The sequence below is a fragment of the Quercus lobata genome, chromosome 3, assembly GCF_001633185.2.
Source record: "Quercus lobata isolate SW786 chromosome 3, ValleyOak3.0 Primary Assembly, whole genome shotgun sequence".
In the NCBI taxonomy this organism is placed as follows: domain Eukaryota; kingdom Viridiplantae; phylum Streptophyta; class Magnoliopsida; order Fagales; family Fagaceae; genus Quercus; species Quercus lobata.
The window spans coordinates 66849748-66868518 of NC_044906.1; the positions used below are offsets into that span (position 1 = coordinate 66849748).

At 34.0% G+C, this 18771-nt stretch overlaps 2 protein-coding genes across 2 annotated transcripts; both read right to left on the bottom strand.

Moving 5' to 3' along the window:
* Positions 1-1073: 1073 nt before the first annotated feature.
* Positions 1074-2535, bottom strand: LOC115979185 (snakin-2-like). The gene is made up of 4 exons (XM_031101159.1): positions 2393-2535; positions 2245-2283; positions 2058-2097; positions 1074-1333 (listed from the first exon to the last, which is right to left on the bottom strand). The coding sequence occupies exons 1-4, from the start codon at positions 2444-2446 to the stop codon at positions 1149-1151; spliced, it is 318 nt and encodes a 105-aa protein (XP_030957019.1). The 5' UTR covers positions 2447-2535; the 3' UTR covers positions 1074-1148.
* Positions 2536-8136: 5601 nt separating this feature from the next.
* LOC115982984 (NLR family CARD domain-containing protein 3) lies at positions 8137-18008 on the bottom strand. The gene is made up of 17 exons (XM_031105753.1): positions 17463-18008; positions 14910-15122; positions 14520-14578; positions 14197-14334; positions 12855-12929; positions 12644-12727; positions 12478-12539; positions 11823-11892; positions 10889-10964; positions 10648-10778; positions 9594-9653; positions 9397-9471; positions 9144-9248; positions 8979-9074; positions 8807-8887; positions 8626-8727; positions 8137-8520 (listed from the first exon to the last, which is right to left on the bottom strand). The coding sequence occupies exons 1-17, from the start codon at positions 17812-17814 to the stop codon at positions 8452-8454; spliced, it is 1848 nt and encodes a 615-aa protein (XP_030961613.1). The 5' UTR covers positions 17815-18008; the 3' UTR covers positions 8137-8451.
* Between the last annotated feature and the right edge of the window lie 763 nt (positions 18009-18771).

Here is an 18771-nt window from a genome sequence, read left to right on the forward strand (position 1 = left end):
GTCGAAGTTAGGCCAGCCCAATTTTCTAATTCTGACTAAATGTGGCCCAACAAATTTGGTCTTGCATTTTAGTTATACACCATGGAACAACCTTGATATCTCTTTTAATTTTTTTAATTGCTAAGGAGAAATATGTCAAGAAGTAACAAAGAGTATGATTCCGAATAGAACAAAGAGTATGATTCCGAACATAATAGAATAGTGAAAAATATATATTTGGTCAACTCTCGTTACTTTGTTTGAGTATATTAGACTCCAAGATTTAGGATTAAAATTTGGTTATTATTGTTGTTACTTGTTAGTTGTTATTACTACTAATTAGAACGTTGACTCTATCCTAAGGACCTTGTAAAACCTGAGACTAGATGTACAACCACAATGCTATTTCTTATTTCCTTATGGAAAATGCAATCTTCAAATCAATTAAGGTTTTGGCATAATAATAAAAGATAATCATCATAGAACGAACATCATATATTCAAATATTTTTATATAATAATAATAATAAGAGCAAGACTTAGATACAATACTTAAGTGATGTTCTTTAGATTCCTCTTTTAAAATTTTGCCATGTACATTTTTGCTCATGAGATGGAAATATATTTTTTAGTAAAGTAGTCACATAACTGAATCTTAAGAAGGAAATCTAAAAAACAACACCTAACATACTATACCTAAATTTTGTCCTAATAATAAAATGTGAGTTTAGTTTAATAGGAAAATTTGTTAATTGCCAAATCTATTATTACCAAAAATGTGAGTATAAAGCCACATTTTTTAGTTTAAAATCGTGACTTAAAGTCACGTTTTCAGTTATAAATTAATTGGTATGTAAACACATACAGCATGAACAAGAAGTTTTTTCCTTACAAATTTAATATTTTTCTCCGCCTGTTTAGTTGGTTGTAGCCACCAGGAATGCACGTAAAATTTATAGTATCTTTCTTTTTTTTATAATGTGCTACAGTAGGTTAGCTAAATATAATGAGAGAGAGAGGCATCGAAATTTTATTACATTGACAAAGGGCTCAAAAGCTACGTACTTGTCTAAAATATATTTTAACAAGTGGAACATACAAAAAGAAAGCCTGGCAATATATATGCATTTCACAGAAAGAGACTCGGCTCTGTTTAGTAGTAATGGGGGCCTAAGGGCACTTGGGCTTGTTGCGATGAGTGGTCATATCGGTATAGCACCTCCCACACATTTCTCTGTTCCCTGAGGTCCCCGGTGGAACACACTTGCACCTTGCACAGCAAGTGCCACAAGCTCTGGTGCACACGTTTGGCCTCGAGTGTAACCTGCACCTCACCTTGCACAACCCTCCACAGTCTGCATTATTTAGTTATACACCAACATATAAATACATATAGATTAGAGAGGATTTTTATTCTACAAAGCAATGCTAAGTAGTACTAGAAAAGATGGGAGGTATATAACTCCTATATGATAAATATAGTATTTTAGAGAAAATATGAATAAGAAAATTAACAAAGAAAAGACTTTTGAAAGAAAGACGGAGAAGAGATAGAATTACATGGTTTGACTTTAAAGGTCTACACAAAAAATTATGTCTTTAATGATAAGATTTGAACTACAAATAGGATTAGGATTATTTTGCTTGACCTCTAAGTAAAGGTGTAGAACTGGCCAAAGGTTTTTTTTTTTTTTTTTTGCATGTACTTCAAATAATATTTAGATAAGATCAACTTGAACAACATATTTGAGCCTTGTATAAGATTGAAACTTGATATCTATAAACCTAAAAACACAACAACTTTCACAACTTATAAAGTAGCTAGCAGATTGTCATGATCATTAGTGTAATATCACTAATATTACTTTGCATAATATCAACAACATTATTATGGTGCCAATCACAAATGTAACATCCCAACATTTGCAAAAAAAAAAAAAAAAAAAAAAAAAAAATTGTTTTACTAAGCTGATTGATATATAAAACACCCAAAACTAGACCTACAGTGCAGCTCATGCCCAAGCCCAAGCCCAAGCCCCATCCCCAGGAAATCTATAGAAAAGATGAAAAAGACCATACCCACGAAAGGCAAAAGCCTTCTATTAGCTCCTTTCACCACCTGAAACAATAATAATAAAAAATTATATACATATATATATAAATAAATAAAAAGGCACTAATAAAAGAGAAGTTTTTTTTTTTTGAGAAACTAATAAAAGAGAAGTTGGTGGTGATATTTGTGGGAGGTATTGATGAATATATATACCTGGGTTTGCTGCTCTTCAATCTTGGCATCAGATGAAACCTGCAAAAAGATGAAGTAAAATTATCAGAAAAAATGAAACATATATACACTATCAGTTTTAATTTGTTAGGTGTTTCTAAAAAGATCATCACAGAATCACCCTCTCTACCTGGGCTACGCAGAAGAGCAAAACTACCAAAACAAGAAGAAAGCGTAACGCCATTTGGTAGGAGAGAAGCACTAGCTAGAGCTATAGCATGCAATTAATCAAAGAGAGCAGAGGAGCTGAGACTACTGCTGGGCTTACAAGTTTGGAACAGTGACTTGCTTTATATAGTCGGTTCTTTGTGAACTCCCCTCTCTCATCTAAATAATAGGTCTTATTTTATGAATCTATTTAATATGATCATTATTATTATTATTGCTTCAAATTTAGTATGATTATTATTACACAAATGGAATAAGTATTGTTTTTGGAGTTCTGAATAATTACTTTACTCTAAAATTACAGTTTTGTGCTTATCGTCGGCTAAAAATCCTATTGAGAAGAACATTAAGGTGTAATATGAGAAAAATGTCTTAAAGAAACAAAGAATAACTAAATGCAAACAAGCTTTGATCAAACAGCATTTCATCATTTTTTAGAATGGAATAAAAAATGTGAAATACTGATCATATGAATTAAATATTTATTGGAGGCATGTTTTAGTTATCAATAAACCCAACTTATTTTTTATGTTTCACCTCAACATTTTGATATATATATATAGTTTTTATTATATGTCAGTTAAAACCAATTAGAATTCAAAATTTGATTAGAATAAAGCAACCTTACACTAAACAATTTTTTTTTGAATGGTACAGTAAACAAATTTTAATTATATTGTGTTTGATCTTTTCTAAATAATTTCTAATTTAATTAAGTTACATCTTTTTTGCAAAGTTTTCAAATTTATCTCATTATTTGTTGGTATAGCGTATATTGTATATACAGATAATTTTCTATAAGCATTTTATTCATATCATTAACAACTAATATTAATATAAACAGTTCTTTTACGATCACATCATTTGCCACAACTTAATAAAGTGATCAACTGTTAGTTGCAAACAATTATTTTTACATAAAACCAACACTTTTACTTCTCACCAATCCCAATCGACAACTTCAAATTGTGAGACAAAATCTTTTATTTTGAATAATTTACAAAAGTTGTGTTCAGAGGCTTTCTCTAATGCAATAACAAATCCAAAGGTTATAAACTGACGTGGATTTTTGTCTCATGCATGGTGCATTTTCTAATTATTGTTTCTCTTATACTTCCCATACATTTTTGTCTAGTGGATTTTTGTCTCAAGCGAGTAGCGATAGATTGCCCATCATTCATCATCTGGCAATTGGCATCCACAAATTCTTTCCATAATCCATAAAGAAATAACATTGCCAATAATTCTTTTTGAGTTTATGGGCATGTGAGAGAGATGGTTCTATTTTTTCTCGACAATTCTAGTGCAATCAATCACTCCTATAATCACCAAGGAAAAGGCTAAATAAATTAATTCAACACTTTTTTTTAGTTAGTGTTAACTTGAAAGGATTTTTTTTTTTAATAACACTGAAAAATATATTAGCTATGAATAAGTTTGTTATAATAACGTTTAGTTGTGTCAAAGGTCAATAAATTCTCCACCATAAATACATGGGCTATCAAAATTAACAGTCAAAAAATTGAGTGGCACTAAGTTTAGTCGGTGCATCAGCACACTTGTTTGCCTCCTTCAAGATGTGTTGGACTACTAGTCTGTGGAATATCTTTGGTGGAAAATGTTAATGAAGGCTTTAGAGTCATTAGTTTAGAAATTATTTTTAAAAATGTTTTTATAAGAAAGTGATAAAGTAATTAATGTTGTTAACAATTTTTTATATTTTTCATAAAAATTACATTAAAAATTTCATAATATAAATTATTACCAATTATCATAAGCGTTAACATCCCATTATAAATGGCCATCTACGTCTCCGAACGGAAATCCCAAAACACAAAAGAGTGTACAGTTTTGATATCAGAACTGATAATGGCCAACACAGTTTAGTTATATGCAAACTGCATGCCTACCTAATGCCTAGACTATATGGCTTGTAGGGCTAGAGGATCATGATGCAATTAATTTTGGAATATTAGTTAACTGCGGTTGTCAGTGGAGTTATTGTTTCTTGGCTCTCACGAATTTTGCACCCCAAGGCAATTGGCATTAACTTTCACATTGTTTGTTAGCTTTTGTTTTTGCTTTTCTAAGTATTGTTTGCTTATATGAATGGCAAGAGTTTTGCTATTTAATTAACATTTTCTACTTAAGCAAAAACGTTTCAAATTTCTTCCTTTTATTGTAATTATTAAATTATCAAAAGTTAACAAGTAAAAATAAATCCAATTTGTTTTTGTTTTTCTTTAGTGATTGCATTATTATAATAGTATTATGAATTTTAAGAATCTTACAACTCAATTAACCCTTAATTTCTACTTACACAGAAACGTTTCAAATTTTCTTCTTCCGTGATAATTATTGAATCATTAAAAATTAATAAGTTGTTATAAATTTAGTTTCACTTCCATCTATCACATTATTAATACCAAGCAACTTTCACAATTATTGAAATAATAAGTTGTAAAGTTATCCTTTTTTTTTTTATTATGAAATAGTTAAAAATATATATATTAATATGATGTTAATCCTCCAACTTAAACCTTTCGAATATTTCGTGTATAGAGAGGTGTGTAACATTTCATATGGTGGAGGAAAAAAACCAAGGGATTCATCCAAAAAGCAAAGAACCAAGGGTGTCTGTGTTTCCTCTTTTAATCAAAATCTCAAAAGGGATTAGCAGCTGTGCATTTTTTTTTTTTTTCTATTTTTTTTTGCAAATATGTAAACACTCATTCTCTTACCAATAAAAAGAGGCATCTTGTCTCTCCGATGAGCTGCCATCAAACCCAAAATTTTTCCGCTAACATCCAACAATAATATATTTCAGTCATCTTTCGCACTATTATCATGCATGAAACGACAATGATAACGTTTATGAACACTTGCATAGTTACACCAAACCTTATCTTGCTCATGTCCGAGTCAGGAGAAATTATAAGATCCATATGGTGGACAAGTGATGTTGTCCACTATTCCACTAAAAAACTTCTACCTGTTTAAAATTGTTAGTTAGAAATTTTTTTTAAACATAAATTAATTATTGACTTAGTAATTTTAAACAAGTGGAAGTTTTTTAGTGAAATGGTGGACAAGTGACGTGGTCCACCAGATGACTCTATAATTTCTCCCGAGGCGGTTTGGAAGTATTAAATGGAAGCCTGAATGAAATTCATTATAAGTCTGTCTTATTACATGTGTACCATGATTTCAAAAAATGAAAAACTGCATATTCGTTGGAATATTTATTTGTGAGTGACGCAGCTAGCTAGATGGTGAAATTCTAGGTTAATCGAACCTAATTTATTAAATTTAATTTTTTATATATGTTATATTAATTATTCAATTCAAATCTCAATAAGGCGATCAGACGGCAATTTCTTGCCTCTTTTATTGCAAGGGAATGCAATCATTCATTGCCATCCCACCAATTCACAAGCTAAGTGATCAGTCCTAAGTGCTCAATGATGAATAGTTAACAATACTTTCACATATATTTATAACTTTTTTTAACACCACTCATGATTAACATCTTTTAAGGCTGTGGCATAAAAATTATGTCCTTAAACTTTCAAATGTAAGAAGCGCAGGTTAATATATTTGAGTTGACCCTATATCTGATGAATTTATTTATTTTCTAAGAAATTTTTTATAAAAAATCATGTAAATTAAAAATTTATCAAAATTAAAAGGAATAAATTGGTAAATTTCAATATATGAGGGAAGTTTGAATTGACTTTTTACAAACATCAAATTTCAAAGGCTTAATCACTTCAAATTTACATGCATCAATTTTCAAATAATGTTTTCGCAGTACGTCCATTGACGAATTTTAAATATATCAAAATAAATCTCATGCTTAAAAATCAAGTTTAAGGTCGAGATTGGGATAAGAGCCGCTTGAGGAGCCCAAAACCGAGCTTGGATACGACACGCAGCTCAGAGCTCGAAGCAGTGTCAAACTATGTTAAAATTTTGATCTTTCTTTTTACAATGCCAAGATAAGCTGGTAGTAAAGCATCAAACATCAAATATTTATGGTGGCACAGGAATTACTGATCCATAGCTGTTCCTAAATAGGAACAGAGAGAGGGTCCAGAAGGCAGTGCCAAAAAGTCCACCTTTCATTCACTACACATGACTGCTGTTTCCAAAGACACCCATGAGTTCCTCTTCCCAACACACAAATTAGGTTTGCTCTCAGAAACAGCAGGGCTTTGCATGGAGCTGCCACTTGTGCATTCTTTGCTTCAAACAAAATGATACTAATTGATTCCGATGCCTGGCTCTGATTTTAGTGCGTGTCAAGTTCTCTACTTTCCAGGGAAAAGATAAAAAGAAAACCTAGAACGAGTTCCACTTCCATGTTTTCCCTTAGTGATACCATTCTTTGAATGAAAGAAGCGCATACTTTTGGCCACTAAAAAAGCTTGCATGGTTATCCTTGGTGTGCCCACTGAATATGCAATTTTATGTCATTTTATCTTTGGTTTTTCGTGCTCTTCCTGTACGCTTTAATCACATACTGGTGATAATGATATAATTTGAGACCTAATCAGCTTTAGAACCAAGACGAATAACATTATTGGTATTAGTACTCAAATCTTTCCACTCAAAACTGGGGATCTAGGGTACAACCCCTTATTGTCATTGATGCTAATCAAAATTAGGATCACATTAGCCTGTTTAATTCAGGGTCAGCTGGTCAGACAACATTACATCCTAATAAATTCGCTTTGGAGAGTCAAAATTCCACAATCCACACACAAAACAATCATTATCAATTTTACAAACTACAAAATCTGGAGCAAGAAGATCAAATTTCCATGCCCAGTAACATAAGACACCATTGGCATACCCAGTACAACCTCCACCCTCAGCACCAATTCCCCAGTAATTAGTAATTACTCCTCTCCATTAAAATATTGGGGCACGGCTTCCGTCCAGTGCCTCTAGTGCACTGGACCCACCGCAATCATGACACGTGTTCCCACCGCAATCTTGACACGTGTTCAGACACATGTCATAATCGCAGCAGGTCCAATGTTGAATGACACTGAATAGAAGCCGCACCCAAAATATTGTTGCTAAATATTACCCCGATTTAGGTTCCCAATTTAAGTATATCTTGATTGACTATTACATTACTAAAGTCCTAATTCTGTCAATGTAACTGTAACAGCCAAAAACATGAAGTGCCAAAGATGGTAGGGCATTTTTCGGACATGTGTCATAATCGCAGCGGGTCTAGTGTCACAGGACACTAGACAGAAGCCGCACCCAAAATATTTTTGCTAAATATTACCCCAATTTAGTTTCCCAATTTAAAAATATCTTGATTGACTATTACATTACTAAAGTCATAATTCTGTCAATGTAACTGTAACAGCCAAAAACATGAAGTGCCAAAGACGGCAGGGCATTCTCTAGGCTTACCTTACAACCGTCAGTGCAAAATTTTGAAGATATCAAACCAAAAGGTATCAGACATCCTATGATCAGTACAACACAACAAACAAAATAGCGTCCCTAACAAAGCTTTATACTTGCAAAAATAAAAGTAAAAAACAATACCGAACAGCAAAGCAACATCCATTCAGCTGATATAGAAATTTTATCAACCCCATCGGTGGAGGCCAGAACTACAAGCTTAATGTTCACCAAAACAAGTTGGTAAAGGGAGAAGAAGAGAAAAATGCACACACACCATAACTTAACCAGAAGACACTAAATCATTACGTGGATCCAATTATATCATCAGCAAATTGACAGACTAAAGTTGAATTTTGAACCAAAACTGAGAACCTAAAGCACAATTTAAAAAATTATAACTAATGAAAATTACTATAATTAATCAATGTCAAAATTTCCAAATTTTTCTCGCAAGTGGATGGATGTTAGTCAGAACTCAAGAATTTGAACTAGAAGCTTGGAGTTCTAACCAACACTAGCCGGAACAAGAATAACCAAAGAATTGTCTTGTTCTACTTCTAACATATTACCTGCAAAGTTTTGATCTTCTATCTAGAAAAAAACGTTGACCTCCTTCTCACTCATTTCATATACATGATCTCTTGCATCCGTCAGAGCACTCTGTGCAATTAAATAACTTACTAAGATACATATGCAGAAGATGTACAAAGGTAACAAAAATAACAACATGCATAGTGGAACAAGAATAAAAAGAAAAAGTTTTACCTGTCCAAATTTTGTCAGGAAGTTATTGGCAAGGTTCAGAGATGTGACTGCCACATCTTCATTAGCTTTTAGTGCTTGAGCAATAGCAAAAGCCCCATCATCCTGAATTCAAAATCCATGTGAAATGCTGCTACATACTACTGAAGTTGACAAGAAAGTTAACAAAACAAAAAGTCCATACCCTTATTTCATTGAACCCTAAATCAAGTGAAGTTAAAGCTTCATTAACCACTTTCAAGCTGCGAGCTAGGCAAGCTGCACCCTGCGTAGAGTGAAAAGGAAAAATTAACGTGAGAATCAGTAGCCAAAAGGTCATATTGCATTAAGAGACATTACTATCTACAGAAACTAACTTCATCTTTAAGTCCATTTGCCCGCAAGTCCAGAACAGATATGGTAGTATTATATTTCAAAGTATCTGCAATGAACTCTGCACCCTTTGCTCCTATCTGCAAGACACTTTCATGTAAATATATTGTTTAATGGTTCTTTAAAACACAATCCAACTCTATGATTACCTGGCACCAACCGAGCTTGAGGGTGTTTACATTTCCATTAAACTTAAGAACTTCAGATAAAGCCTTTGCTCCATCTGGTCCAATGGGATTATAACTAAGTTCCAACTGTGAGAGAGAGAGAAGAAGAAGAAGAATTGTCTCATTACATCCAAAATGACTAATCTATGATAAGCTATTCCAACAGTACTCATTGAAGAATGATCCAAAATTAAAAATTAAAAACTTAAAGTGATAAATAAGGTGGAGAACTTACAGTTGTAATGACAGAATTATCTTTCAAAACTTGAGCTATGTCAGTGACTCCCTTGGCATGGATGTTATTTCCCCCCTAAAAGATTAAACACTCAGAAGTCAGAATTGTTCTCAGAAAGTTATGTTCAAGACTTCTTTCAAAATAATTGAAATGAATATCTCAAAAGAGAAGGCAAGAAAGAAGTTCTCTCTTCTCACCAGGTCTATGGTTGTTATTGATCGGTTTTGCTTCAAAGCCTCTGCAATTTTTTCAGCTCCCTGATAAATTTTCAGAGTTCAAATCTCAGTATTTGGGCTACATTATTACATAGTATTAAATTCGAAAGTTTTAAACATTGACTTTATTCTAAAAGAAAAGAAACTCTAATGATTAAAAAAAAAATCTAATTAAAAAAGAAACTCAGCCATTGAGTTTTTGTCCATTACAGTATGAGATTCCATTAAAACTTTGTGCACTTTTTGTTTGATCACCAATGAGGGAAAAAGGTATGAAAATTAAAATAATGAATATTCTTCCATGCTTCTTACTCTTTTTGGATACTGAGTCAAAATGTATTTTATTAAAATTTTTTTTTGATCAGTTATGCACCTGGTGGGTCTTGAATCCACAACCTCACTCTCTATGCATTTACAAGGGAAGGAGGTGACATTTGAGCTACAATTTGACGAGTCAATATGTATTTTAATATGTATTGACAAATCCTAATCTCATTATTGCTTTCCATAATCTCTTTCCCTTTCTTCAGATTATCAGAAGATAGGCAGAAAGCAAAAGCTGGTGTCACACGTACTCATTGATCGGTCTGTCCGCTGAACCCCTCACAATGAGTTGCCCCTCTCCTTCCCCTTGTGGGTTGGGCAGGCTCTAATCCTTTTGCCACCGCAAGGCTGGCTAATCACATGAAGCAGGCTCAAAGACCCCTGGCTTTTACCATCCCCTCTGAAACAACCATAATATGGCCGGTAGGAAGACAAGAAATGCTTTTGGAGTAAAGGGCAAGGGAAGGAAGGTTAGCAAAGTAGATAGCAAGTAATAGCTTCTTAGCCCCCTAATCTTTCTATTATATTGTAAATTATTAAAGCGTGCTCTAAAAGTGACAGTTGTAGCAAAGTAAAAAATTACAGTTTAATGGTGGAACCAATTTTTGGCTAGCTTAGAATATGTCTACCAAAATGAGTTTAACAAATTAACAGTATATGAGTTCATAGAGTTGCTGAATTCAAATAGTTAAACACTGAAAAATATCAGTACCTCATCGCCTATGTCATTCATGTAAAGGTTTAACCATAATAAGCTCTTGCTCTTCTTTACATATTCAGCAACATAAAACGCACCTCTTGCGCTAATTGAGTTGTTGCTAATATCTAGAAGTGTAGTCTTCCCTAAAGAGAGAATATGAATATCAAGATTAAGTGCAGTACATAGAAGTGCAGGAAAAAATGCATAAAAATCTAATAATAAAAAATGTCACTGGATATAGTAGATAGCACACCTTTATGCATAGATAAACCTGACATCAAAGCACGTACTCCTTCATCTCCAATAGAATTTCCATGCAAATGAAGTTCCTGAACATATGTAATCAGCAATGAATTTAAGAACCAACTATTTTTGTCTACTTTTATATTAAAATAATGTTCTGTCACACTTCCAAAACTGCCGAGTAAAATATGTTGCTGAAATGAACATCATCCTTTGTCTTCAAGAAAGAGCTCAGCTACATGGGAGGAATGGAACAATAATGTAGAACGCAACTGGAAGCCCCCTCTTTGATGACTTATAAGAGGCAAGGGAAAGCTGGTTCAAGTGCTCAAGCATTAATCTGGGATGTTTCACGTGATGGAAAGCTCTCTTGAGACCTTTCTTAGCTAGTATAAGTTGTGAATTGAGTCTTATTTTACACTTCATTTAGACTAGAAAGATGCTGCTCAAATTTTAAATAAGTTTTCCTGAGTTTTATTATGTCAAGGGGAATCGGGTAATTTCCCAGAATTTTTAGAATGAACTATACTAGGGCCCGTGAGTCTTATTTTATGTTTTGAATCTTTTTTTCTATTTGGTTTATAAGTTCTTAATTACTTTTCTTTGGCATTAGGATTCCTGGCCTCTCTAGGGAAAAGTTATTTAAGAGTTCTAGGTGACAATAACAATATAAAGGCCTTATTGTATTTAATAACATGCATTAAAATATTTAATTTAAATAAAATTCCAGCAGATTATTTTAAGTTTTGAGGCTGTGATTGCCTTCTCCTTCCTAAGTGTGATTGCTTAGGAAACCTATGCTACAAATTGTATTTCCAGATAATTTAACACGCAAAATCCCTTTGGAGGTCAAACACAATCTTAATGATCATCTACACAATACTGGTAGATTTCCCCCAAAGTACAACAGAAAGATAAGAAGTTGACGTAAATGAAACTGGTACCCTTAGAGATTTGTTCCCCTCAAGTCCTTTTGCCAAAGCATTAGCCCCTAGAGCGCCACCATAGTTGCCACTAAAGAATAATAAAATGTCAATAGAATTTCCAAAGAAGCAAAAGGCAAGTGCACTACTCAAAAAGTTTTTAAAAAAAAATTTTGATAAGTGACGAAAAATATTACTAATAAAAAAGCCAACCGAGTACATTCAAGATGTACTATGGGGGCACAAATCAGGAACCAAAATTACAACGATCAAGTAAAACAAGAAGAGAAGAACAAGAAAAATGAGAAAAAATCACACTCCATTCAAAGAGTGTGTACAAGAAAAATGACTTACTCTCTAACGTAGAACATTCAAAAAGTTTAAATTTAAAACCATTCAAAAGAAAAATGGTATAACCTAAGAAGCACAAACACGGCGACATGAGCAATTTGTTAAAAATTATAACATGAAAACGGCCGGTACGACACCGGTATGACACAGGTAAGACATGGGTACGACAACCTAAATAAAGTGTCCGTGCTTCCTCGGGTTTAACCAGCCAAGTCACGTGTATTATTAGCATGCGAAAACAAGAATTACATCCCATTAAGAGAGAACAAGAAGAGAAGATGGGGGAAGGGGGGTAAAGAAGATGGCTGATGCAAAATTCACTCACTTGAGATGCAGATTTCGTATAGTGTTATTCTCAAGAAGTGCTCCAGCAAGACCAGTGAACCCCTACCTCCATTTTCAAACAAAAATCACAAACAGAATCAATTTTCAACTTCAGTTAAATTTTATTCAACAGTACAATTTTAGAACATGCCAAGGTAACTGCATACAGAATAATCAATCATATTGTTGTTAAGTTCCAGAACACGCAAGCTTGAATTTTTCTTCAACAACTCTGCAATAGCTTTTGCACCCTGCACAGAAAAGTGAGCAACTCTTAAGTCATATTATTGCAGAAGAAGCTTTCTTTTGTATGAACTTCAAAGGAACATGATTATACACTGATCAGGGTACAGTTTTTTATGCTAGATATAAGCTAACCTCATCACCTAAGTCAGTACTGTTCAGCTGAAGCTTTAGAATACTAGCATTGTCCGCCAGGATATCACACAAGCACTGTGAACAAGGATACATCACACAAAATCTAAGCTTTGAAGGTATAAACATAATGGAAAAACAGCAAAATGAACCCATAAAAAGCTTTGACATGACCATAAGGAGAACCATGTGACAAAAATAGAAAAGGTGGATCAAAGAGTTCACCATATATGCCCAGCATGTCCCTCATAACTGAATTATAACACTTATAAGTTGCGGAACACAACATAGTTGAAGCATATTGGGCGAGCGCTTATGAATATGTCCCATCTAAACAACAAAATCTACCCCTTAGAACTCAACAATATCCTAAAGAAATCTCCTTTTGATTATAAGTTACTCACACGCCCAATGATCTCAAACCCAAGACTTCACTCTTCACCTTGTTCATAGATGGGGGAACATGCTTGTTAAGGTAAAGTGCATTGTCAATATGCTTAAGAAATCTATAGTACTTATTCACAATGTTATCTCAGATTTGAGTCTTGCAAGGATTATGATAAAGATATTACAGGGTAAGGAGATGTTGCATTACTACATTGCTTTATCTAATATGTGGTGTAAGTGCTCAAAGCTTCCTTCATTACTTACAAAGTTGAGAACAAAGGTCGGTGATCCTTATACTCTTATTATTTTTTAAATTCTGAAATTTTTATTTAGGAGGTAGGACATGTAATCTTCCAATTACCTTTGCTTGGGTAAAGCAAGCTCATATGCTACCGATGTTTAAATTTTTTGACATATACAGGACTTCCTTCATCCATGGTTCTTGTATTTTAAGTATATAAAAATGTATGTGCTATTTTAAGTAAATGGTGAGATCTAAGAAAGGGTTTAAATTGATTGAGATAGTATTTGACAGGTGTTGGAAAAGAAGAAGAATGGTATTCTAAAAATATTATAATCAATTCAAAATCTTGATGGTAAAGCGGAAAGATGCTCTGTGTTTACAAGAAACTGTAAAACAAGACAAAAAAAATGGTAAAGGGATAGAAAAAGAATCTAGATGTAGCTCCCAACATTTATATGTGAAATAAAGATGAAGGATCACTATCGATTCTTCTACATAACTCAAGTAGTTAGTAGAATAGGCTGTAGACACTGACACCAGATCTCAAGTAAAGCAACATAGTATGCATAGAATCACATACATTGATCTAAAAATCTTCTCCTTATACTGTTAGAACAAGTTCCTTTCCAGTACTCAATCTAGCAAGAGAATTAATATTAGGTTTTTTTGACATATGACAACTTAGACAGACATTAATAGTGAACTTGTGCTGACCTTAATCCCTTCATCTCCAATAGGGTTTCCAGAAAGATCAAGAGTCTTTAATACAATGTTTGATTGAAGAACACCATCAAAGGCTTTAATTCCCTCTGCAGTTATTCCATTTGCAGCAAAACTTACTTCTTCAACAGTCTGAAACACATATTTTTGATAAGTTCATGGAAGAACTATTGCATCCATATTTCTCAATATAGTGTCAGAGAGTACAGTAAAAGTAACTATACGACATACATCAATGACATGAAAAAAGCAGAGGTCATGAGAATAAATAAATATAATATAATCAGATACTGGAAACTTATGGAAAAAGCTTGAACCTGATTGTATCCTAAACTCTCAGAAAGAAAAAATAGTCCTTCATCTCCAAAGTTGCGACCTGCCAAAATCTTCTTGTAAGGAAAACATTTTTGTAACAACTGCGTAAATTAAGTTGACTCTATATTGCTAACCAAGAAGAGAGAGAAAAGAAAGGGGGGGGGGGGAGTGTGGAAACAATTAGGCTGGGGACCATTAACAGCAAGCATATTAAGAAAATACTGGTCTTGAAATTAAATTCATTTTAGGCCATCAATTAGAGAATTGTAAAAAAATTATTTTAACTTTTTCTCAATATCTATATTTGGGTAAGGTAGCTGCTTGTATAAGCACTAGAGCATCACATATCATGATTTAATTCTCTGTGATCTGCACCTATTCAGCAAGCATACCTGACATGTCTACACTTCCGAATGTCCTCAGTTCTTTAGCAAATTCATTGAGCTTCTGTTTGGACTCTCTATCAATCTTCGCTTTGAGACCTGGTAAAAGATTTGTCCCTACAGCAAAGGACCAGTTCATTCCTTGCGGAGGAGATTTGTTTTCCACGGATGCAGTCCTCTCTGGCTTTGGAATAAGGAGTTTCTCCACCAATTTCCACAAAACTGTCAGCTGAAGGCAAAAATTAGTATTCCCATTGCGAAGCATAACGGGTAATTTGTGCTGGCATCAACAAAACTGCGACAATTTAGCTAAACTGATAGTAATTCTGACATAGGAATCCCCTCAATATACAATGAGCAACAAAGCATGTACCTCGCAAGACACTGAATTCAACGAGTTTCCTGTTATGTAAGCTCCCTAAAATTTTATATTAAATACAATATTCTCTGAATTTTCTATGCTATATTTCTCATTTCGTTAATTCTGATGCATCGTTTTTTTTTATAGGTAAGAATTATATTATTGAAAAGAGACTATGTCATGAAAATAAACATGAAGTAGCTTAAAGAATTACTATGGGATAATATCTACATATGAGTTGACTCTATGAAGGAGTGAATAGAGTTACCATCAGTAAAACCCGATACAAAAGACCACTCATATAGAGAACTAATGAAGGAACTAACGAAGGATGCTTGAATTTGAGAAGACGTGCACTCCACATCCTCAAAAATACGCCAATTTCATTCCCTCCATATAGTCTACATCAAATATAAAGGGATAAGATTCCATATATTCGAATTTGGTCCACAACATTGCCACCCACATAATAAATCGAGAACCTTCTTTGGTAAAACCCACTGAACCCCAAACATCCTAAAAATAAAACTCCATAACTCGAAGGCCATGCTACAGTGAATCAAGAGGTGATCCATAGTCTCCCTAGTACAACGGCACATACAACACCTACTCACCATTGAAAAGCCTATCTTGATGAGATTTTCACAGGTGAGAGTTTTTTCCCTAGCCGCCGTCCACACAAAGAAAGAAACTCTCTGAGGTGCCTTAGTCATCCATAAGGCCTTCCAAGGAAAAGGTATAGAGGCTAAGCCTCACAATTAAACATAAAAAGATCGCATAGTAAACTCCCCATTACTCTTTAACTTCCATTTCATCCTATCATTCCCCTTCCCAAGGGGAGTATGAGAGCCTAACAAATGTAAAAAAAGAAGCCAACTCATCAATCTCCCAATTGTTAAAATTTCTTATGAATTCCACACAACAATTCCTACTCCGTCCCTCCACCTATCTCTCCAATAATGATTCCACAAAAGCATTGTTATCCATGACAATTTCAACCAGTACAAGAAACAACAATTTTAAAGGCTAATCTCCACACCAATTATCATGCCAAAATTGAATTTGACTACCAGAACCCATAACAAATTGAATGCACCATAAAAAAATTATCCCCCTTCATTCTAATGCTCCTCCAGAACCCACAACCATGAGTGCCTTGAACAAGTTTTGAAAACCATCCACGCCATTCCTCCCCATATTTTGCAGTAACAACTTATCTCTAAAATTTGTTTTCCTCCAGCCCAAACCTCCATAGCCACTTCCCTAACAAAGATTGACTGAAAGTGGTAAGTTTTCGAATCCCCAACTCCCATAAGCCAAAGGAGTGCATGCCTTATCCCATTTCGCCAAGTGGTACTTGAACTCCTCTACTAAACCACCCCACAAAAAATTCCTCTATAATCTCCCTATGCTATTCGCCACACCTGTGGGAATGGTTAATGCTGATACTTCATTTTTCATCAATGGCTTTTGGCAATTTTAGCAAACAAAAACTTATCAAATTAACCAAAAGAAGATAAACCAATGCTAGCTAATATAAATTTAAAATGAAAGACTTTGAATTTTTATTGACTTCTTGTAATTTTTCCACATAAGTTTTTTTAAAGTTCACATTTTTCCCATTATCCTTCTAATATATATTTTTTAATTAGCACTCACCGTCTCTTTGAATAAAGTACTAAACAATAAACAAACTATGGTTAAATTAAGTTTGATAATCCCTAAACAAATTATAACTGAATTAGCTATCTCCTTTTCCACAAATTCTCTAATTTTTTTTAATCTCTTAATCCTAATTAATTAAATATGTACCACATATAATTTATTTTTCCTTTTTTCTTCAAACTTTCCCATGCATTACACGGATTTGCGACTCGTACAAGTAATATTGTTGTCACTTTTTAATGATTTCTTCCAATGTTGTCACTCAAAATATTGAAAGCCTACATATTCAAACAATGCTAAACTACCTTATTTCAAACTAATTAGAAATCAAAAATCTTTATTTTTTTTTATAAAGCAACCTAACACACAAACAAATCAAACAAGTTACTTTCTACAAATTCTCTAAACATAATTGTAATTCCACTTCACATTACTCATAAAATTCACGCATTCACATTGAATTCAACAATAAACATTATCCTAGAAATTGAAAAACCAGTAAAATCCAATCCAATCCAATCCAATCGAATTCATACCAAAAGTGACGGCGAGAAAGACACCGGCGGGAGCAACAACCGAAGCGACCTGCTTGAACGGAGAAGGCGCCGGCTCGGCCTGAGACTCTCTATAAACTACTCTCCGGCCACTCGCGGCGCGCCTCGAACCTCTTCCGTCAGCCATGGAAGAAGCCGCAACCCTAACAACCAAGCCTCTGAACCTCACGCCGCATTTCCTTCCGCTCCCAACCAGAACAAAAGAAACGGCTGCCGGAGCAAAGAGCAGCACGCCGGAGCCGCTTAGAAACCGCGACCGCAGTGAGTGTGGGGAATGGGATTTGATTACCTGCGGGTGAGAGTAGAGAGAGATGGTGGAAGTAGAGGAGCTCATGGTAGTGTGGTAAAATGGTGTAAAGGATTATAAGATGCGCATAGGGGGTACAGGTTCTTATCCTGCGCTTACTGAGCTTTGTGTGAGAGTGAGAGAGAGAGAGAGAGAGAGTTGGCTTTGGTTTGAGGAGCGGCGGGGCTTGTGAAGATTGTTCTGAGAACAGAGAGAAAGAGAGAGAGAGTGAGTGGGTGAAAGTCTAATTCTAATCTGTATTCTAATCGTCAACCAACTTCGGGGCGGGAAGGTCGGGTTATTGGGTTTTTTTTTTCAAACGGGTTTACCGTTATTGGACCTTTAAGTTTTTGTGATGGGACCAAATTGAGGAGGGAAGAAAAGGATTAAGAATTTAAGATAATAAAGCTAGGCACAAAAAAGAGCCCAAGTGATTTTATGATTAATGTCAAAGGATAATTATTGATCCAATTACTAAGCAACGGGTTGGGCTCCCTCTTGTACCTTAACAGGTACTACTGGGTCAGGTTCATCAACCGTTACAGTAAAAATTATTAAGTACTCTTAAAATATGATAACGTGATACTCTATTCTCTTATATCTATAGTGAATCTTATCATAAATTTAATTAGAGGGTCGAATATGAAATTAAGGAGTACCATTCCAAGAGCACCTAATAATTATTGATAGTTATGACAATTATAACTACCTCAATTAAGTTTCTCAAAAAAAAAAAAAAAAAAACTACCTCAATTATAGGGTGGTACACATTCCTCACTTCAATACCATAAAGGAAACAAAGATAGACATATTCACATCCAAATCTGTGAATGGAGTTTTCCTCGACAAAAAAAGAATTTGTGATACTCATGGAATACGATGACATGATACTCCATTTTTTTACTGTTGGTTCTAAGACTTTAGGTTTAAATGTATTAAAACTTCAATTTGTAATGTTGGCAAACCATGATCAAAACGTTTTAGTCTTGTTTAGACTTGTTCAAA